Source organism: Candidozyma haemuli, assembly GCF_002926055.2.
Source record: "Candidozyma haemuli strain B11899 chromosome Unknown F_2014730914, whole genome shotgun sequence".
Taxonomy (NCBI): domain Eukaryota; kingdom Fungi; phylum Ascomycota; class Pichiomycetes; order Serinales; family Metschnikowiaceae; genus Candidozyma; species Candidozyma haemuli.
Genome location: NW_020289912.1, coordinates 378,397 through 399,491, shown reverse-complemented (window position 1 = coordinate 399,491; position 21,095 = coordinate 378,397). Strand labels below are relative to the sequence as shown.

Sequence of the window (21,095 nt, the reverse complement as noted above, 5' to 3'; positions counted from 1 at the left end):
CTTCGTCGACCCCGGAATTGCCAATTCCGCTCCACCATCACCAAACAATCCCCAGCACATCTCCAATTCCCGCCAATCTGATTCTGACCAGAAATAAGTACAGCCCACCCCTTCAGTTCTCTTTAGCAATGCCTCCACTTCCCTCTCTGGCTTTGCCCCTGCGGTAGCGGCATTTCTGCCGCCAGTGGTGAATTTTTCACTTCCAGGGTCCCAGCAGCCTTTCATATGCAAGTACCAGCACATGCACCAAGAAAGCGTCTCTCCAGCTCCCAAGAAAGCTTATCACTTTTCCACGTCTTCGTGTTAAGTAGTACCATTTAGCAGTTTCACCCAGCCCCTCCCAACCCAGCGGGTTCTTCCCTTTCAAGAATATAGGGGCCCCTCCTGGCCCATCCCGAAATCCTGGGGTACGCATATTTTCCACGGGTAGGCTCGGCTAATGCACGGAACTGTACAAAATGTGGGGAACCAAAAGATAAATAGAGGTGGATTTCCAGTGTTTTTCACTCACCAGCAAGAAATATCCTTAATATGTCTCTTCGGTTTGTTCGTGCTTTTTCCCACGCCAACGTCTTGAGAGCCAACTACGGCTTCATTGGTCTCGGCCAGATGGGCCAGCACATGGCTAGACACATTTACGCCCAGTTGGAGCCTCTGGACAAGTTGTATGTTTATGACACGGTGCCTGAAGCTACCAAGGCGTTTGTGGAGAATGTCACGTCGCAGAAGCCCGAGGCAAAACTGCAGCTCCAGACGCTTGATCTGATTCCAAAGTTTGTCACTGACGTGGACGCCCAGTTGGACTTTATTGTGTCTATGGTGCCTGAGGGTAAACACGTCAAGGGCGTGGTTTCTGAGCTCGTGGACACGTATAAGGCCCACCCACAGAACGCTCTGACCACGTTCTTGGACTCTTCCACTATCGACATTCCTACATCTGTGGAGGTGCACGAATTGGTCAAGAAGGAGCTTCCTTCGTTTGATTTCATCGATACCCCTGTTTCCGGCGGTGTCGCTGGTGCCCGTAAAGGTACCTTGTCGTTTATGCTTTCCAGAGCTGAGCACAACGACGTGGCTCCAGATCTCGTTAAGTTGTTGAACATGATGGGCTCCAATATCTTCCCATGCGGCTCGCGTCATGGTGCCGGTTTGGCTGCTAAATTGTCCAACAACTACTTGTTGGCTGTCACCAACTTGGCTGTGGCTGACTCTTTCCAGTTGGCCAAGGCTTTCGACTTGAACTTGCAACACTACGCTAAACTTGTGGCTGTTTCCACCGGTAAGTCCTGGGCTTCTGTCGACAACTGTCCAATCCCAGGTGTCTACCCAGAGAACAGTTTGCCTGCTGATGTTGGCTACGAGGGTGGTTTCATCACTAAGTTGACCAAGAAGGACTTGGTTTTGGCTACTGACTGTGCTTCTCAATACGACCGTGCCTTGTTCTTGGGTGACATTTCCAAGAAGTGGTACTTGAAGGCCTGTGAACGTGAGGACTTGGGTTCTCGTGATTTGGCTGTGTTGTACGAGTGGCTCGGTGAGCTTAAGAAGGAGAGCGGCGAGTACGTGGATAACAAGACTTCTGAGAAGTTCAACATCTAATCACCTTCATTTGGATATAGAAAATTACATACGGGATGTCCTTCTAGCGTAGCCTGCAAGCAGCTACTTCACGAGCTCCTTGACATCTTTGGGAAGACCATTGACTCTGAATCCTTCGTGGGCCTTGTTGCCTGACGAGTCGGTCACTTCACTGATCCACTCGCTCTGTGTGGAACTAGCAGTCAGTGATCTTTCAGCGGTACTTGACTGTGGAATGTCGCTATTCGGTATGACGCCGAAGGACTTCTGTCTGTCCTTGTCGTGGTGGCTGCTTGGCGGCTCCTCCTCTTCTTCTTCTCCTTGGTAGTGTTTCTTGAGCCTCGGGTTCCGAAAAATGTGGCTTTCGATCCCACTACGCCCAACAAACATATTGTTGTCCATGAGATCAGTCATGCTTGTATTGACGAAAGCACTTGGACGTCTGCCCTGGTCCAACAGGAAGTTACTCAAGTTGTCATCTGTGTATCCCTCGTTAAGCGTAAGAAGTGGAAGCGTTTGTTCAAGAGGAAGATCATCGTCGACTGCCAGAGCCACCGAGGATTCTCTTGATACCAAAGGTCCAATTGCAGGCGAAGCTGGGCCGCTGGTAGCCTGTCTCACGTCTGAAAGATCCATATCATTCTCGGATTCTGGAATTCTAGGACTCTTTGGACGAGGAATGCTGCTTGACTCGCTTACTCTCAAGTCGGATGGGTCCCGCTGCATCAGTGTAGACTCCTTGTTGTTTTCTGTCAACGTAGTAGCTGAATTGTTGGTTTCTCCAGTGCTGGTACGTGGAACAGGCTCAAACTGTTTACTGAGTTGATTTTTGATTCCAGATGGGTTCACGCTAGCATCCGTACTAGGACGAGAGAGCTCAATGGCTGGAATTGTTTCCTTGGCTCCAGAGCTCCTTTTCCGCTTATCAGCATTCACAGCAGACGTTCCTTCGTTCCTTACAGGAGAAGTAGCAGGATCGTCTCTTTCATAAGCTGGAGGCAACGTTTCATCAAAGTCATGATTGATGGCTTCGAATGATGGAGGATTCACAGTAGGGCGACGCTGGGCATCAGGACGGAAAGGTGCTGGTGAATGTGCTGGCGACTGCGGTCTCGAGAAAGGCTGGGCTTGTGGCAGTCCAAGTGATTCCAACACGTTAGCTTCGCTTGGAGAATAAAGGTTAGCCTCAAGATGAATGCGGTGATCTTTCTCTATAGGTTCATCACTGTTGGAAAGATGGCGAAACAGAAGTGGTGTAGCTGAACGAGCTTGACTTATAAGTCTTGAAGAGCCCTCAGAGGATGCTGGTGAGGATTGGCTGTTTCCATAACCTGAAAGAGCAGAAAATATCAGATGTCCCACACCTTGCAGCTGGTCAACCACAGTCACTTCTGGAGACATTGGAGGTGACAGAGGAGCGTACTGTGGCAAAGGCTCTAGACGTTCGGTACGGTTGTATGCTGGCAACAAGGTGTTGCAATGGGCAGCCAATGGGGAGCATAAATGGATTGGAGAATCGATGGAAATCTCAAAATGCTTACGCTTTTCTGGATTAGAAGGATCTTTCCGGGAAATTCTCAAGGAGATCTTTATCCAGTGGTCGCATTGGATGTTTTCGAAGGAAGTGTCTGGATGCATGGCAAAGTTGTATTTCTTGTTGATGGTGGAAGGGACAAACATTTGGAATTCTAGTTCTCTAGGGAGCACTTCATCTTCTTCTGTACCGACATCTGGCCCGTCATCTGTAAGGCATCCTTGCTTGGAGAGAAGCGACTTGTTTGGCTTCGCTTTATGTTCTAGCAAGAGAAACTTTCTTGTAGGTTCAGCTCTATGCACCGTTTTGTTGTGACAATAGTAATTGCAGTTCTCGGTAATGGAAACTCGGATTCTGTGTAAGGCAACCTTACCATAAAGCGGAATGAACTTGAATGATATCGGCACATAAGTATCAAGAACCACAGCCTTGCTACCCACAAGTATCTCGTACCGCAACTGGTCTTCCCAGTCACGCTCAATGAAAATAGGTTCATTTTCTTCAACACTGCTGTCTGAAGGAATACGAACAACACTCACAGGTAAACGAGCCGTGAGGTTCGTCTTGAAAGCGCCCATTCTGATCACGTTCGCTTCGAGGTTGTAAAAGACCCTACCAAAGTTGGTATCGACAGTTTCAGGAGACAGCGCCGGAAGCGGATGCTCAAAGTTATAGATATAATCACCAGGAGTAAAGTAGCCAGGTTTAGGAGGACCGTTAGCAATTGGCGAATCTGTGGCTGACCCTGCAGAACGCATCGTTGTAAGATCTTGCATTGACGACACTGGAGTGATACCTGGAGCTGGAGAAGGAGATGTACCTCTTGGCGAAGTAGCTCTATTGATCAAACTGGCCGCAAACCCCTTTGCAGTGTCCACAGGAGAAAGAAACGAGTCAGTTCCGCCAGTATGTGGATCTGATAGACTAAAATGTGTGATATCGTCCAGAGCCTTATGGGTATTTGCCGGAAGAGGCCTAACAAAATCAGCACCAAACGTAGGCGTATGCGTATCAGCATGGTAGAAAGGCCAAGTATGGTTGATCAAGTCATTCACCTCAGCATAGTTTGTTCTCTTTGGTGGAATACCCTCGGGCCATTCGGTACGCTGAATGCCCTTGAAATGCAACGAAAGCGACTTCACTTTGGCCGGTTTCAAGATTCGAAGCACAAGGCATCCTCGAAGCAACGAAGGAGGCCTATTTTCAAACTCGGCAGGCTTAAAGCCCTGGAGAAAGAGATGCTTCTCTGCTGGCACAATAAACACTTGCACTGACAGCAGCAGCGCCTGAGGAGCGTCCGGAAGGTTAGGAAGAAACACCTGTTCCTCTGGGTTTTCATCTCTGGCAGGGGAAAGCGCCAATGAAGCGTCTGGAAATAGGGGGATCTTGTGGCTTCCATGGCTGGCCGAGGAGAAACAGGGAATGGATAATTTCAGGATGGATTTGGCTGGAAATGGCCTGATGCTGGAAAAGGGTAGAATTATAAGGAAGCGTAAAATTGGTCACAGACCGGTGTGGAAGGTATATGAGTCTATATTTCTATGGAATGAATGGGGAGGTAGGTTGTATGGAGAAGTAAAATTGAACCAGTGGGATGAATGGTGAAGGGCAGGTGGTTGTGTGCAGGATTGGGCAATTTTTCAAGAGCAAGACCATTCCAAAAATCCCCCACCGGGGACAAAAGACGTGGGAAAAGTTATTTATGGAGGCTAATTCCTTCAAGAAAGCTTCCCTCCTTTTCGGGACCTCATTTGACGGAGAATGGTCCAGGTGGTGTGGTTTGCTGTGATAACAGACCTGCATGTGACGATAAGCTTGGGTTTCGGTACTATCACCGGAACGCCGAGAAGGGTCGTCGTAATCAGGGGAACATGGTTCCCAGGTTCGGCAGTCTCGGTAATGACAGCGACCAAAGCAACGTTTTTGTCCTTTTTTGTCTTTTCATGCTACTTTGCTGGACGAACGTGCGTTATCAATCTGCAAACAATGGCTGCGAAAAACACCCATAGCAAAGCTACTAACCGTGGAAGTGCTTTTGTGTTGCTTTTGGAGGAAATGAATGGATTGGGCTGGGAGTTGGAAAGGGTGGTCTGGGGGTGGATAGTAGTTGGAAGGTTTAGGTTTTTTTCGGGGTTTCAAGGGCGGTTTTGGGGGATCTATGGGAAGTGTGGAGTGGTTGTAGGTACTGAAGGGAAGTATGGGACGGTGGAGTTGGTGGATGAGTGAATGTGAGAAGAAGAAAAGAAGGAAAGGCGTTATTATGGTTAATTTAGGTGTAGGTTTGTAGGGAGGATTAGTAGATCTTGGTGGGTATTGAAGGGCGGGCCAGATCTGTAGATATACCTTCTTGGGAAGACAGTGAGGGATGTGACGATGGAGCTATAGGGTGGACGATCAATGAAGGTACTAGGGTGGTTTTTTGAAGCTGCTCAAAAGTACGTGTATCAATTTTTTGTCTCCTTCATTGTATATCTAGTTTATTTTTTGGACGATTGGTTAAGGTTTTGGTTGCTCTGGGTGTAACTTCATGGATGGTCTTAGTATGGCAGTACTAGAACCACCAATTCCACAGGAAACCGCAATTTTTGATTGAAGTAGCATTCATTGTCTTAACTGTGGCTATTGGTCAATAAAATAATTCAATTGGGTAATTTTGGGGAGGTTTTGGGCAAATTCATGTTATTCCTCAGATCTATGTATTTCGCAGCCATTCGACTTTTTCAGTTGTACTTGCAAAACTTACAGTATAATATTCATAAAGCTTTATAAAATAATGAAATATGGTAATTTTTGTAAATTGTTTTTTTTTTTTTTTTTTTTTTCCCTTGACCAGCAAAAAAACGACAAGAAGAAGAAAAGAGAGAAAAAGGGGAAAATGTGGAAAGAAGATCAAATGAGGATTTTCTTGTTGACCAAGCGAAGAGAGGATATGATAAGGATAAGAATTATCATGTCACAGTCCTTATGAAAAAGCTCTTAGACAGTGGTGCTCCAAGATCGGCTCTCAGCGCAGAATTGAATGATTTGCCTGATAACGCGATCTCTTACAAAATGGAAGTCACTAATGATCATGGAATTTCGGACGCAGCAATGACTGAAATGGTCAGGAACTGTGCTTGGAAGGAACACGATGCTTGCGTCAAGGACTTGGAGGATTATTTGCTTAATTACGACTTGAATGATCGGAGAATCCGTGGTGAATCGCCTGACTCAGTTGACCCCGACACGTGTACCCAAGCGGAATATAACCAAGAGTTGGTGGATTACAATGATTCTATCTTGGAAGTCAAGGAAATGTTGGTCAAGTTGAATTCCCTTATCTTGATCGGAAATGTTCGAATCATTGGCAACAAAGCTCATTTCTCTGGTGCCAAATGTAAGACCACTATCGGTTTCATTCACGGTCAACTCACTGATGGAATGACAAGGCTTTTCGAAGAACCCTTGGTGAAAGACATCATAGCTAAAATTCTCGAAACTTTAGATAGAAGAGTCTTCTCTGAAACGGGTGCCGACCCAAGATACTTCAAGTTATCCGAAAGCCATGTTACTTCTGGCAACTTTCTTTGGCTTAAGGCTTACCATGTGCCAAATAAAGGAGCCCAGCACGCTTTTGAGATGCAATTCTTAAGAGAAGGGGATAAGGTTACGCAGTTTGAAAGGGCCAAACACGTTGTGGTCAAAAATTCAAACCTTGTTCTTTCTAACGTTAAGATTGATCTTGGACTGGATGTTCTCCCTCCTACTAAGGGACGGAAGCTCATTTATTACGAGAACCTTAAAAGACTTGGTCCGGCTGGCCTCGTTAATGAAGTTCAAGACGCGATTGAGATTCATAAGAACAAATGTGCTTTCCCTCAAGACGAAGAAGAAGTAAAGGTTCTGAAGCAATTTATTGATGCTGCTCGGGCACAATTCGATCAGACTCTTGAGTCTCTCAAGGATTCACGTCCAAATGAGCAGACTTCTGACCCATTCCACTTCTCTGTGTCGGTTAAGTTTTGCACCCAGTATTGCAACATTTGTAACACTACCTCTCACTCTCTTCAAGATTGTGAGTACAGAGGATGCAGACTTTGCGGCGATAAGCGTCACCCAATGTGGAAATGTCCTTCACGCTGCCGCTGTAAGAAACGCCCTGCTCACTTGAAGAAGGACTGTCCTAACAGAGTGGCCGACACTGAAGTTTCGTCTTATGATGAAAACAATTTCCCGACTTTGTCAAAGCCAACGGGTAATCCATCCCCTGCAACTACAGCAGCCCAGGCGTCGCGCCCAAAGGATGGAAACAGGTATAACATGCTTAGAGAAGACACTGAGGAAACCGAGGATACCGAGGAAACCTCCATGTCAGGAGTGCGCCAAGTGGAATATTCCACTGGAGATGAGCCAACAGAAAAGCGCACTAGAGTCCAGGAACCACCTAACCAGGTGGCCCAAACCACAGCCATAGTCGAAACGACTGACATTCAGAAGCCTTTGCCTTCTACAACCGATGAACCACATTATGAATCCACCGATTCAGACACTGACATGGAGTCATCCTCTGCTCACGAAGAAGATGACATCAACATTCCTGCCTTCCTGGCTACACCCCATTCTTCAGAGGAGTCTACTCTGAAAGACACTTCGCACCCTGTGCAATCCGTTCATGCGCCTGCTGCTCAGGCCTTACCTTCCGATGCTGTGGTTATCCCACACATCACGTCCACTGAGGAACTCTCTAGTCCTCTAACCTCCGACCTTATTGCGGCTACAGCAGTCGCCAACACCAACACAGATCACCAACTGGAGGTTCCTCCAGGTGATTTGACAGATGCCGACACCTCTATGGGTGAAGGAGATCTGTATGTTGCCACTCAACCCGATTCAATATTGGATTCTCCAGAGGAGGACCCACCACAGGAAGCTCAGCGGCCTATGCCAATGAGTCGAAGTGGTTTGGGGGCCTCGGAAAATTCACCTCGGCAACTGGGTGGAATTCGGAAGGGACGTAACGTTTCGAAAACTGCGTCAACAAAGTTGACTGCGACACTTAAGGACAAATTCTTACCAGATAAACCACCGTTGAACGCCCCACAAAGGGTTCTTCGATCAGGCCGATCTCACACTATGAGAGAAGCTGAACTGGATCTCTGATATGAATAATATTGTCGAACAACGGATCATTGAAATCAAACATCCTTTTGGTTTCAGACGCACTACACAAGGACGATCTCCTATGTTAACTGTTGGGTCTTTTAATATCCAGCACTCGCAAGAGATTCCTACAATCATCTTTTTGGCTCGCCAATTTGATATTTTATTTCTTCAAGAACTTCCCCTTTCAGAAGATAAAATCAAGCAGCTTGAACAGCTCGCTCTTCGAAAAGACAGAGTTTTCATTTCAGGAGAAACAGAGGAAGGAACGCTCAACCATACTGCTATCCTTCTAAATCCTGCCAAAGTCACGGTGTTGGCCACGGCGGAGCTTAGTCAAAATCTGTTTCACAGCGATAGATTTACAGATGTTAGGGTCAGGATCACTCCGGGTGATCATCTTCTTCTTACAAATGTTTATCTTCCCACGTCCAATAAGGCCCTCCAAGCCTCTATTCTTTCGGAAATTCGTTCCTCCTACGTTTCGTTAAAATCTCAACACCTGGACCTAAATATCATCTACGGGGGTGATTTCAACCACTCAATGGAACATGAGATTCGCTCGGAAAGCCAAGCTCGTCATTCAATTTCAGCATTGAACAGTGTCGCGTTCACAGAAGATGTTGCTGTCTGTGATTCCCAAATTGCCCAGCTCCCGACCAATACACCGACCAAACAAGGAAATTCCTGTCGCCGTCTTGACAGGTTTTATATTCCTAGAGGTTGGCGTCACCGCACCAAGCAATACCAGATTTTGAAGCCTCAACATATCACTAGCACGCATCACCTAGTCAAAGTCACTTTTAGACTTGATAGAGATGCTAATGTTCTCATAGGCAAAGCACGCTTTCGTTATCCGTTACAGAGAATTCTGCACCCGTTTGATTCAAATCCTACTATTAAAATCCCAGTTTCGACTTCGCTTGATCGCTCGATCTTTCTCATAAAAAGTGAGGGTATGGAATATATCAATTTCATGGGGTATGTTCGCAAGCAGGATCCGCAGTTTGCAAGAACCATTCTTGGTGGTTCTCAGGATCTTCTGAAGACGGAACAGACGAATATTAACATGAAACTTTGTTTCCAAACAAAACGTCTTGATACTCAGATTTTTCAAAAGCTTGTTAGTGCTGATACTGGAACCACCGCGCATACTACCTTAGGTATGCTCAACATGGCCACTGAATACTACGCTGAACTCTATGCTCAACCTGAAGATCCACCGAGATTTGAACTACTTAATTTTCTCGACCCTATTCAAAACACGCTTACACGTGAGGACCTTAGGACTTTGAACAAGCCCTTCACCAAAAAAGAGCTTTACAGAGCCCTCAAAGCATCAGAACAAGCTTCGGCTCCGGGCCCGGATGGCCTTAGCTTCCCAGTACTCCAACACTACTGGTCGGAAATTGGTGATAAACTCACCACCGCTGCCAATAGCATGAGGACTAAGGGAACCCTTCCTAAATGTTTCCGAGAAGTTCTTATCACGTTGATTCCGAAGAGTGGCGCCAAGGCCTCGGACCTAGTCTCCGATCAACGGCCTATCCTGCTTTCTAATGCTTCACTAAAAGTTGTTTCGAGTGCAGCCTGTTCACGGCTTCAGTCGGTTCTTGACAAGTTGATTCGTCCAAATCAAAGGGGCTTTATCAAGCTGAGGAACATCCATAGCAACACTATGGAGTTCTTCTCAATGATACCTTTGATTCAACAGAGGCTGCCTCTGACGAGAGAAATTTCACCGAAAGCGATCCTCATGGCTGATTTCACAAAAGCTTTCGATAGGATCTCACATGTTTACATTCGGACTGTTTTGCAGAAGATGCGGCTAGGCAAATACATGATAAATTTTATCATGCTGATCCTTGAAGGTCAGGATGCCTACGTACGCATAAACAATATTGATGGACGCCCGTTCCCCCTTCGCTGTGGAACTCGCCAAGGCAACCCTCTTTCGCCTTTAATTTTCAACATTGCGCTTGAACCCTTTCTACGTCAACTTGAGACTTTGGAAGGGCTTGAATTAAGTTTCAAAGGCTGTTACTTGGAAACCATCCACTATCATGCTTTTGCCGACGATGTGAACATTTATCTCAATTCGCTCAGAGATTATAGGAGATGTCATGGTATAATTGCGCAATTTGAGACGGCCAGCAATAGTCGCCTCAATCATAGCAAATCCAAACTCATTGGATTCCACAGAAATTACCCCCAGCTCGAATCCAACATCCTACCATTTTCCAAGACCTCAGTGTATCATAATGATACTAAGTATCTTGGCTTCGCGATCACTGGCACTCAGTGGTCAACGCTCATAAGCAAGCTACGAGATGCTAGCAGACTCCAAGGATACATGAGCCTTAACCTCATCACTAGGGCTCTCGGTTCGAACATATTTATCAGTTCTAAAGCAGTCTATAAGGACCTAGTACACTGTATGTCACGGTCTGAGCTTACTTCAATGGACAAAGCGATCGAAGACTTTTTCCCGGGAATCTCGGCGTCCAAATTGCACGCCAACCCGAAGAATGGAGGTTTTGGTCTCATTGAGATGAAGATACAACTTCAAGGCCACAGAGCAGCAGTCTTAGCTGCCATCCTCGAGGATAAACACACTTGGTATGTGCAATATCTCCGACTCAAGCTAAAGCATCATATGGCAAAAATCATTTTGCAACAAGAGCATGTTGATATTCTGTTGGTCACCTCCCTAGACCCAGCGGACTTCTTATTCGAGCAATCGGATATCTTTTATCAACACTTACATTGGACATTTTCGGACAGTGAGATAGGGTACTTACGGGCGTGGCAGAAGGTGGTCCGACGCACCCGATCTTACGTAGGAAACAGCCTATTCACCAGCGAACCTAACCATCATGGTTCCCTACGTGCCTCTCTTCGCCGACAGCCGGTGATTTCTACAGGAGAGCAGAACGCTTGTCTCAAGAACCAATTTACGTCTTTGAGCAGACAGGAGCATCAAAAAGGTGGCCCCATCATTCCGGATCACCTTACGGACATTTGTCTTGCCTCTCAGAATTACACTCGTTGGAAGAAGTTTTGGCGGAAGCTATACAAACAGGAATGGCTCCATCACAACGACTTCTCCGCAGTACACTTATTCAACTTTGGATCATATGTTCCTTTACAATTTCCTCGCTCCAGTGACAAAACCATGAGATGTCACTTTTGCTTACAATCACTTCCAGAGAGGTTACACCAATTTCATATTTATTCACAATGTGAAACCGCCAAGTTTTGGTGGAAAGAATTACAGGGCACGAAGCCGATGGCCCTTGAAGCTATGTTAGCACCGACAGATATGTCATTCCATAACCTTCGCCAATTAAATTGGTTTTTTAAGGTGGTTCGCATCACTTATCGACAACGGTACAACCGGAGTCGGGATGCCTCTGCGCTTGAGCCACTTCTGCAAGCCGAGCTTACAGCAGCCCTCAAGCGGATTCCACCCATGGGACGATGACAGCTACAATACTATCTTTATGATGGCGGATCCTACTCCAGTGGCATTTCGGGGGACCATTAGGGTTCACACGACTTTGTCAAACGAGGAAGATCTGAATAATAGATGGTTTTTCTCTTTCAGATATATACATGTATAGAGCTTTCCATTTAATTGAATTCAACAAAAAAAAAAAAAAAATGACACTTCCAATGGCCCATCGATCGTTGAATACCAGCGAACGAGGCTCTTCACTACTTCGGTAAGACGAACCAAACAGAGCACTTATATGGTTTCAAGTCGGTTCAAATATTTTGATAAGCAGATAAAAACGACTCAAAAGCTTATATAATAGTTTTCAAGTGTTGGCAAGATAACTAGCTACTTCCATTGAAATGTGGTGATTTGCAACCAGTGCTGTCCCAGTACCACATACTAACATACTGGAAAAGAAGACAAAAACTTTGCTCAGGAAAATTGAATGAAGAGTTAAATTGTAAAAGTTCATATTTCAATATACTAATATTTTGTAGGTCTCCATGAATGAAAGTACCCCATGGCCCTTTAATTATGGACTCTGATAAGCACCAACGAACTCCCGATACCCATGGAAATGAAAGGAAGACATTCCTTTAAGAGTTACTTAAACAGTAAAGCAACCTTCATGAAACCTCTTTTTATCGAATTTTCAACCCATCCTTTCCATACCTCCCACTGTCCTTGCCTCAGTATAATGGGTGCAAAATGAGACTCTTCCTCCACCACTTCTCCACCAGAACCCCAAAAAACACCCCAAAACTCCACTATCCCCTTTCAGACCCCCTTAATCTACATAAATAAACCCTCTTGTTCCCTTTCCCACGCCCCTTCCCCCACATCCTTATCTTCCCTGGATCCATAATACACGCACTGCATCTGAGACATATAAACAACCCCAGTACTACTATCACCACTTCTACATCTCCAGACAATGCCTCGCCGAAACAGCGAAGAAGCTTCAGAATCTGACCATGATATGGACGTGTCTCTGGATGACAACTACCAGTCTGGGCTGGAGTTTGAGGGGGGCGTGATATCGGAAGACGAGGAAGAGATTGATCCTCTGCTTCAGTCAGGAAGACCAAGGTCAAAGAAGACAGCTGGCCAGAACGAGAAGATCAGCGAGTTGACGAGGACGATAATCAATGACTTTGAAGCTGATGATGACGAGGCGCCTGCTTCAATTGACTTTTCAGATGATGACGATGACTATGTACCACTCCCAGAGAATATGGATATCGATGTGGATGACGATGATGATCTTTTGAATAACTTGAGAAACGCTGCTCATATGAAGCGGAAACGGCCAAAGAGCGCTAGCAACTTCAAGCGCCAGGTGGTGAACAATAAGGACTTGGATCCAGAGAAGAGAACGTACATGTCTCGAGGAAACGAGGCTTTCGCCAGGGGAGACCTCGAAACAGCGTGGAAGAACTACGCAGAGGTGATTAAGATCGATAATAAGAGTTATAATGCGTATAAGACGTTGGCAGAGATTTGCCAGATGCAAAAGAAGTACAATAAGTGCTGTAACTATATGCTTATGGGAGCGCTTTCGAATCCTTCAGATACAGCTCTATGGGGCCAAGCGGCAGAACTAAGTGCTGAATTGGGTCATGTTGACCAGGCTATTTACTGTTATACGCGAGCAATTGCAACCAAGAACACAGAACACGACTATGAGTTCATTATCAAACGTTCCATACTATACAAGCAGAAAGGACAATATGGCCGTGCTCTAGAAGGCTTGCAGAGACTCAATCTTCAGTATCCAGAAGACTCAGCCATCACCAAGTTTTTGGCTGACGTTTACGTTCATCAGAAACGTCTTAACGATGCTATTGCGTTGTATAATCGTATTTTGGAGAAGAACATGAACCCTACTGAGACAAAGGTGCCTCGTTTTTCCTGGTCCGAACTTAACATTCTTACTGAGTTGTACATCTCCAAAAGATCATGGGTGGCGGCTATTAATACGATTAAGCTTGTTGCCAGGTGGATACAGAAGAGGTCGGATGAAACTTGGTGGGACGAACAGCAAGATTGTGATGCTGAGTTCGACGATAGAAGAGGCGAGATTATCATGAAGAAAAGGCCCAAGTACTACAATGAATGTGCTCATCGCCCTCACAATATACCCATCGATATCAGGTTCAAATTGGGATACTTGCGTCTTGAACTAGATCAGAAAGATGAGGCTCTCCGACACTATGACTTTTTGCAACTTGAAGAAGACAAACTGGAAGTGTCTGACTTGTTTCTTGATGCCGGTAAGCATTTGGAATCGAAGGGCTACTTTGAAGACGCAATTACCTACTTGAGAGAGGTGACCGATGAAGACCATGAAAATGAAGTTGAATATTTACTAGGAAAGTGCTATGCCGAAATCAAGGAGTATAGCATAGCCAAAATTCACTTACTTGAAGCTATGAAGCACGATCGTGATAACAACTATCTCAAAGCCATTTTGACCGAAGTGCTCTATTACACGCTAGATCCGGAAGATACTCACCTTGCTGCTCAATTAATGGAAGAGATCGACCAACAGAGAACAAAAGGTGACGAGGAAGAGGTCGGGAATGAATTTATTCCCCAAGAGGATGATGATAATATTGCTCTTATTAAGAACGCCAGGGAATACAAAGCTACCAAGAAAGAAACCATGACGGAAGAAGAACGTGAAGAAATTGAACAAAGAGCTACCCGAATGGTGTTGGACAAGTTCAACAGAATGAAGAGACTACAAGAAGCGATTGACCAGGGCCACAAAGCTGCTGCCACTGCTTGGATGAACATTGCATCACAACTTATTGACATGTTCACAAGTACCAAAGCATTCTTTCCCAAGAACAGAAAGTCAACTTTTAGAGGTATCGTGATGTACCTTCGCCGCAAACAAGATATGGACATCAACAACAGGTTGGCCAGAATCAATAACCTTTACGGAGGTATAACAGATACTTCGAATTCAAGGGTCACATTAACAGCACAGACCGAGTTCCGTGGACTCACGTACGACCAGTGGCTCTACATATTCATCCAAAACGCTCTTCTTGTTCGTCAGTTTGATGGAAAGCTAGATGAGGCAATAAGCATTTTGGAAGTTGCATTCGACGTTAATGTGTTTATCCAAGATAAGGCAAGAGTCATGATTCTAAGGCTCGTACGTCTTTCTCTTGCTATCAACCAGCAAGATTTCCTTCCAACCGTGTGCAACAATATTCGATATGTTCTTTCGTTGACGCAGTTCTCACCAACCATCTATGGCATCTTCATGTGTTGCTTTGGCTCAGGTATTGCAGCCTGGGCGGCGTTCAGCAACTATAACCACCAAAAGTACTTCTTGAGACAGCTTAAAGCGTACGACTCTTTGCTTACTTCCTCGAGTGTATCAGGAGCTGCTCACGTTACTGTTGACGTAAAAGGATTGACATTCAACAAAGAGCTTCCCCTGTTGCTCTACATCTACGCGTGTCTTTTGGGAAGCAACAGAGCATATTCTTCTCCAATTGTGTACCTTACAAGAGCTTACAAGAAGTGTTATAATGATCCTACGATATGTTTGATGCTTGGGTTGGCTCATGTCCACCGTTCAATGCAGAGAAACTCTTCCAACAGACACATGCAGCTTCTTCAAGGTATCAGTTTCCTCTTGGAATACAGAGAAAACAGAAACAAGAACAGCACGGTTTATGAAAAACAAGAAATCGAATATAACTTTGGTCGTCTATTCCACATGTTAGGGCTTCCAGCGCTCGCGATAGACCACTACAACAAAGTCCTCGATTTCCACGAAACGCTCCAAGACGATCCAGACTACGACTTGCTGGTAGACGCAGCTTACAACCTAACGTTAATCTACAACATCAATGGGAACTCCAAAATGACCAGGGAATTGACTGATAAGTACTTGACCATCTGATGGTGCACGGGTGTACCATTCTTATTATTCCTCACGATATGGGATCCACCATCACCAACCCTTTCATTTCCACCATGGTTCGTCTTAAACACCGGTACATTCTTTTTGATATTCTATATCCACCGGTTTCTGAGCCTCGAACAGGTACCCAAAGAGCAAAATTCTCAACGTTCTGCGACAATCCCAAAGATACGCTTCTTGCACTTCATGCCCCATCGCCAGCGTCTATCAACCCCAAAACCATTGTTAACATTTTGAAAAACGCTGTACATGAACATTTTGGTGAAATAAGTGCTGGTGGAGTCGGCCAGCTGATAATTGTCAAGTATTTCAGCAATAAAACGTCTACAGGTATAATACGATGCAGCCGACAGGACTTTCAACAAGTGATGGCAGCCATTGCGCTTGTGACAAAGCTCGATAACTACGATGCTGTAATGAGATGTGTCCATGTCAGTGGTACGATCAAGAAATGTGAACAATATTCCATCAGGAGGAACAAGCAGTTGATCATTGATCTTGGACGCGACAAGGAGATGGAATCTGGGCTCAACGAGTTTGTTGCAATGTTCAAGAAAGATGAGGGTGAAGACGATGATTAAGTGAAGGGCCTGAAGAGTTTTAAGCTACGGTTTGTCGGTTTTAGTGGTGTTTCGGGGAATTTGGTGGTGTTCCGGGGAATTAGGTGAGTCTACGAAGCTAAAGGTTCACGAAAAAGTACCCTTATGGACCATAATGGTCAGGTCATCGATGCAATAACACGCCTCCATCTCCCTGCCGTTTCTTTTTAGTCCATTTCTGGATATCTGGTGGTTGCAAAGATGGCTAGTTAAGTATGGCCTGCACCTGAGACACCAACGCACATCCAGCGATTTCAGTGATTTCATCATCACCAACACGGCAAGCAATGCCGCTCCTGAATATCCTACAACAGATCAAGCGGAAAGGCCAGATTCAGCGGCCTGGCCAACCTGCGCTGCCTCATTCAAATGGGTCCCTGCTGCCACAGCTGAGGGCCAGCTCCACCACTCCTGTACCTTCTGAACGTCCAGTGGACCCTGTGGTGGCAAGGCTTAAAGCAGCTCGTAAAGCTGAAAGAGAGAAGAAAGAGGCAGAAGCACGTGCTAAGAAAGGTCAAGCTCCTAAGAAAGAGACCAAACCAAGAGCTCCATCCAAACCTGGCCTGCGTCCAAGTCTGGCGCCTAGAGACAAGTCTAAGAGTCCTATGGTGGCTGGTCCTTCACCAGCTACGCGAGAGAAGAAACCCAAGGTATCGTTCTCACAGCTAATGAAAAAGGCGTCGCTGATCGACCAGAGCAAAATGTCCATCCATTTGAAAGCCAAGACCAAATCGCCAGAGCCTCGTCCAGAAAGGCGTAAGGCGGAAGGAGCAAAGCCTAGATCGAGTAATGGAGCTGACCCACGCAGAGAGAAGCGTCCTAATAGTGTTCCTCGTGAAGGTCCTCGTGGTCCACCAGCTAGGGAATCACCTAATGCATCAAGGGCTCCTATCCCTACAAGACGACCAAACTCGCAGCTCGAGCAGCGGCTTCAACTGAAGAAGCCTTCCGTGTCAGGTTCTAGAGGTCGTGAGGATGAGGACGAGGAGGAATACGAATCTGATTTGGGTTCTTTCATTGCATCGGACGAAGAAGAACAGGATATTCCTCAGGACTACGATCGTGATGAAATCTGGGCAATGTTCAACAAGGGCAGGACGCGGCAGTTTAATTATGACGATGATTCGGATGATATGGAAGCCACAGGTGCTGAGATTTTCGAAGAGGAAGCCCGGTCGAAGAAGAGAGCAATGGAAGAAGATCGCAGAGAACAGGAGGAGGAACAAAGACTTGCCGAGCTCAAAAGGCGCCGCAAGATGAAAGCAACGTAAGATCCCCGTGCATAAAGCAATTGCAAAGTGGTTGCAGAAAGCAGAAAGCAGAAAGCAGAAAAGCATATATGATACAAGGCCAGAGTGCCGCCTAATTGCATACTAATAAGGAACCGTCGTAGGATGGGCAATGAAAGGAGAGAGAAAGGCAGAAGAAGGATGAACCGTCTATCAACTGCATGCTCTCATCCCAACTCCCACATTCACAGCTTCTCCATTTCTCTATGGTAGTCTTCTCATGCACAGTTTCGCAGCCATTTTTCAGTTATCACCAAACTCCAACAACCTACCACTCCAAGCATCTCACGCTTGGTACCCTTAAAAACCCCAAAGTCCTCAATCTAGACCGACTTCCAATAAACCTAACCCAATCCTCATTGTCCCTTCTTCCAACATCCCCCATCACCTCCGATGAGCCTTTAACCACCATGAACAACTACAAAGAAGCACTCAAAGAGCTACGGAAAGAACCACTTTCCATACGTAACAGACTCTACCTGATACTCCTAGACGCCGAGTACGTGTCACGTTTTTCATCCAGTGGTCTTCCTATCGTGGCCAACGAACGCTGTGGGTTATGGTACGTCCAACCAGCTCTACTAGCTGAATCTGCGTACTTCAAGTCTACAGATGGCCATACGAACCAATGGAAGTTTTCGCTTCGACGTCTCAACTTCCATCTTTTGCCGCTTCTTCATACTCACGGTGGGCTTGTGTTGGTGGACTCTACGAGGAAAGGCAAGTTGATGCCTGATGCGTTGCTGAAGACAGTACCTATATGGTGTGCCGTGCTTAACTATATAATGTTTGAAGGCCAGGAAACCGATTGGGATTTGCAGAGGGAGAACTGGCTTCGAACACCGCTAGAGATGGTTCTGGAGAGCGAACATAGCAGCATGTGTAAGATGGTGCCAGGATTTGCAACCGAGCTTAAACGGCTTGGACTTATTACGAAAGAGGAGTTGGTGAAACGGCTTGGTGCTCAGAAACCTTTGGTTCCGGTTTGGAGACACCCGGGCCAGAAAACTGTAGATGTGCCTCGATCACTGGACTATTTTATAGTGGTGTGTCTTACAGCACTGGCTGCGTCTATGGAAAACTTATCTGGATGGCATTACGTTCAAGGAGCTGCTGATGACCATGAGCTTTGGGCAACAAAAGAGATTTGTGGCGGGAAACTTGATGCTCTGGTGTTCTGGGATGTTGTGCAAGAGACTAGTGAAGATAAGAGCGTTGTTGATTCCACAACCAGGAACCTCAAACATTGGCTTTCCGATGGAGAATTAACCAGACGAATTAATAGCATCTACGAAGAACGCAGTGCCAGCCATCTGGGCGGGTCGGATGCTACCGGTTTGGGCGAAACAGGTGTATCTATTGGCGTGATTGACGAAAGCACAACCTATGCTGATTTGGAGCTGTACGAGGTTGTCATTGTGCTTTCTAGTACCTTTAAAGTTGACGTTCCCCAGAAGAACACCACTGTGGTTCTTCAGTATCCCATTCCAGACGGAAAACCAGGCTCCAAAGAGCTCAGGACGCTTCTTCCCCAAATTATGACGTCCATTGGTCACCACAAAACGGTAGCAGTACTCTGCAACTCAGGAAAAGATATTTCTGTTGGAGTAGCACTATGCATCTTGTGCCAGAGATTCACCATCGACTGGCAGCCTTCTACGGGCCACCTTGTGAATAAAGACGTTGTCAAACAGCATCTCGGGAAGATTTCAGATTTTCGTAAGGTCAACCCGAGCCGAAACACGCTCCAGAGCGTGAATACCTTCCTTATGGGCCGATAAACCCAGCATGCATTTATAGATTCGATAAAGGTGGGTGGATAAGGGCCAGGAAAGACAAGCGGTGATGGAATAGAGTTTCAGACAAAGGAGGAACTCGAAGGTATAGGCAGCAGTGTCCTTCAATTTACCTTAACAAACGCCTTCCATCAACAGCCTTCCATCAACAGCCTCCCGTCCTTCCATAACTGGTTCTCTTTCGCAGCCAACCCATAGTAAGAACCCATCCAACTCCCACCAAACCAGCCAACTAAATCAAAAAAATAGACCTTCAGGAAATTAAAAAGCCTTCCCATAAATCATTAATCACCTCTTCCTCGTTTCTTTCCCTCCTCATCGCTCCATCTCTACTCACCACCTTTTCCACCTTTGGCTGCGAAACCATCCAAACCCATACTCCACCAAACACACTTCCCTTCCCCAAATATCCAGAATATCAAAACTTCAACCATTCCGTTGTCTCCAGCCACCTTTATTACATATTTCCCGTCATTTTCCCGCCATCTTTCCACCAAACTTCAACTGGTTCTCTGCTCCCCCACATATTTCCTATCTCCCCACACAATTCAGTGCGCTTCAACTTTCCATCCATCTTCCATACTACTACTCTATTTCCGTTATCACCGGTTCCCACCATGCCACGGTTTTTATGTCTTCCAGGATACTTCCAGAGCGGCAAGGTGTTTGCTGAGAAGTCGTCTGGATTCCGCAAAACGCTTACCAAGAAATTGGGCTACGAGTTGGAGTACCTTGATGCTCCCATTAGGATCGAGAAGAAAGAGGACCTTCCTTTTCTGCTTGGAATCAATGAAAAGGAGGCAAACGAGAAGTGGGAGTACTTGGTGAAAAAGAACGTCAACAGGTGCTGGTTTGACTACCACGACGGCATTTACGACAGGTTCCAGGAAGCGTACGACTTCTTGATTGACCATATCAGGAAGAATGGACCTTATGACGGTATCGTGGGTTTCTCCCAGGGCGCCTCCATGGCTGCTATTATAGCCAATTCTATCCATCTTCATCCAGACTTGCCGCCGTTTAAAGTGGCGGTGCTTTTCTCGGGTTTTGCATTCACTGTTTCTGGTTCAGACGCCAAATCAGATAATGAACTGCTTGAGGAGTTTGCTGCTCGTCTGTGGGTGAATAAGGATTATGAAAAGTACTATCAGCTTCCAAAGAGCTCGGGAACGACGATTATCACCGTTTACGGCTCGGAAGATGGCGTGGTGCCGCCATTGAGGACCCAGTACTTGACTTCGTTGTATGGTGAGGGGGCCACGCTGTTTGAACATGACGGAGGGCACTATCTTCCGAATAAAAGGGAAATTTTGGATCCCATTGTAGAGAAGATCAGAGGCGCCGTGGAATTGAAGGCTTCTCTATAAGAAGATGGGATGTTTGTGGTTATGAGATTTGATATATGGATACTACCAGGGCACGATGCCTTGGATAGATAATAGATATGCTTAGACGATGACCTTTACACTCTTTTAGATTGTTATGACCGAAATAATCTACGTGCTCTAGACTTCATCATTGGTGTATTCTTTCCTAAGCAGTATTTGAGATCTGGCCAAGGGAAACTATAACATTAGCATAAGTCAAATTCAAGGTCAGGCCACCCCGTCTCAGAATCAATTCCCTTTCATGACTTCTTCCCTGTTTATGGCCTGGAGTGTTGGTGGTTTCTAAACAAGAAGTAGTAGGTGCGTGCATACTGGGCCGTGTTCATC

The 21,095-nt window shown here is 45.9% G+C and overlaps 8 protein-coding genes across 8 annotated transcripts; 7 read left to right on the top strand and 1 right to left on the bottom strand. All coding sequences in view use genetic code 12, as the record gives it.

The window, feature by feature from the left end:
* Positions 1–531: 531 nt before the first annotated feature.
* HPD1 (Hpd1p) lies at positions 532–1,599 on the top strand (the record flags this gene model as incomplete). The annotated part of the gene is made up of 1 exon (XM_025487498.1): positions 532–1,599. One exon carries the CDS (start codon positions 532–534, stop codon positions 1,597–1,599), a length of 1,068 nt encoding a protein of 355 aa, XP_025344514.1.
* A 63-nt stretch (positions 1,600–1,662) lies between these two features.
* Positions 1,663–5,119, bottom strand: CXQ85_003863 (uncharacterized protein; the record flags this gene model as incomplete). The annotated part of the gene is made up of 2 exons (XM_025487497.1): positions 1,663–4,481; positions 5,116–5,119. The coding sequence occupies 2 exons, from the start codon at positions 5,117–5,119 to the stop codon at positions 1,663–1,665; spliced, it is 2,823 nt and encodes a 940-aa protein (XP_025344513.1).
* Positions 5,120–6,076: 957 nt separating this feature from the next.
* On the top strand, positions 6,077–11,430 carry CXQ85_003862 (uncharacterized protein; the record flags this gene model as incomplete). Its single annotated transcript, XM_025487496.1, has 3 exons — positions 6,077–8,042; positions 8,230–11,308; positions 11,334–11,430. The coding sequence occupies 3 exons, from the start codon at positions 6,077–6,079 to the stop codon at positions 11,428–11,430; spliced, it is 5,142 nt and encodes a 1,713-aa protein (XP_025344512.1).
* A 1,254-nt stretch (positions 11,431–12,684) lies between these two features.
* Positions 12,685–15,675, top strand: TFC4 (transcription factor TFIIIC subunit; the record flags this gene model as incomplete). Its single annotated transcript, XM_025487495.1, has 1 exon — positions 12,685–15,675. The coding sequence occupies one exon, from the start codon at positions 12,685–12,687 to the stop codon at positions 15,673–15,675; it is 2,991 nt and encodes a 996-aa protein (XP_025344511.1).
* A 74-nt stretch (positions 15,676–15,749) lies between these two features.
* CXQ85_003860 (RNA-binding protein) lies at positions 15,750–16,277 on the top strand (the record flags this gene model as incomplete). Its single annotated transcript, XM_025487494.1, has 1 exon — positions 15,750–16,277. The coding sequence occupies one exon, from the start codon at positions 15,750–15,752 to the stop codon at positions 16,275–16,277; it is 528 nt and encodes a 175-aa protein (XP_025344510.1).
* A 305-nt stretch (positions 16,278–16,582) lies between these two features.
* Positions 16,583–17,566, top strand: CXQ85_003859 (uncharacterized protein; the record flags this gene model as incomplete). Its single annotated transcript, XM_025487493.1, has 1 exon — positions 16,583–17,566. One exon carries the CDS (start codon positions 16,583–16,585, stop codon positions 17,564–17,566), a length of 984 nt encoding a protein of 327 aa, XP_025344509.1.
* Positions 17,567–17,994: 428 nt separating this feature from the next.
* RIT1 (tRNA A64-2'-O-ribosylphosphate transferase) lies at positions 17,995–19,365 on the top strand (the record flags this gene model as incomplete). Its single annotated transcript, XM_025487492.1, has 1 exon — positions 17,995–19,365. The coding sequence occupies one exon, from the start codon at positions 17,995–17,997 to the stop codon at positions 19,363–19,365; it is 1,371 nt and encodes a 456-aa protein (XP_025344508.1).
* Positions 19,366–19,997: 632 nt separating this feature from the next.
* On the top strand, positions 19,998–20,747 carry CXQ85_003857 (putative serine hydrolase; the record flags this gene model as incomplete). The annotated part of the gene is made up of 1 exon (XM_025487491.1): positions 19,998–20,747. The coding sequence occupies one exon, from the start codon at positions 19,998–20,000 to the stop codon at positions 20,745–20,747; it is 750 nt and encodes a 249-aa protein (XP_025344507.1).
* Positions 20,748–21,095: the final 348 nt, after the last annotated feature.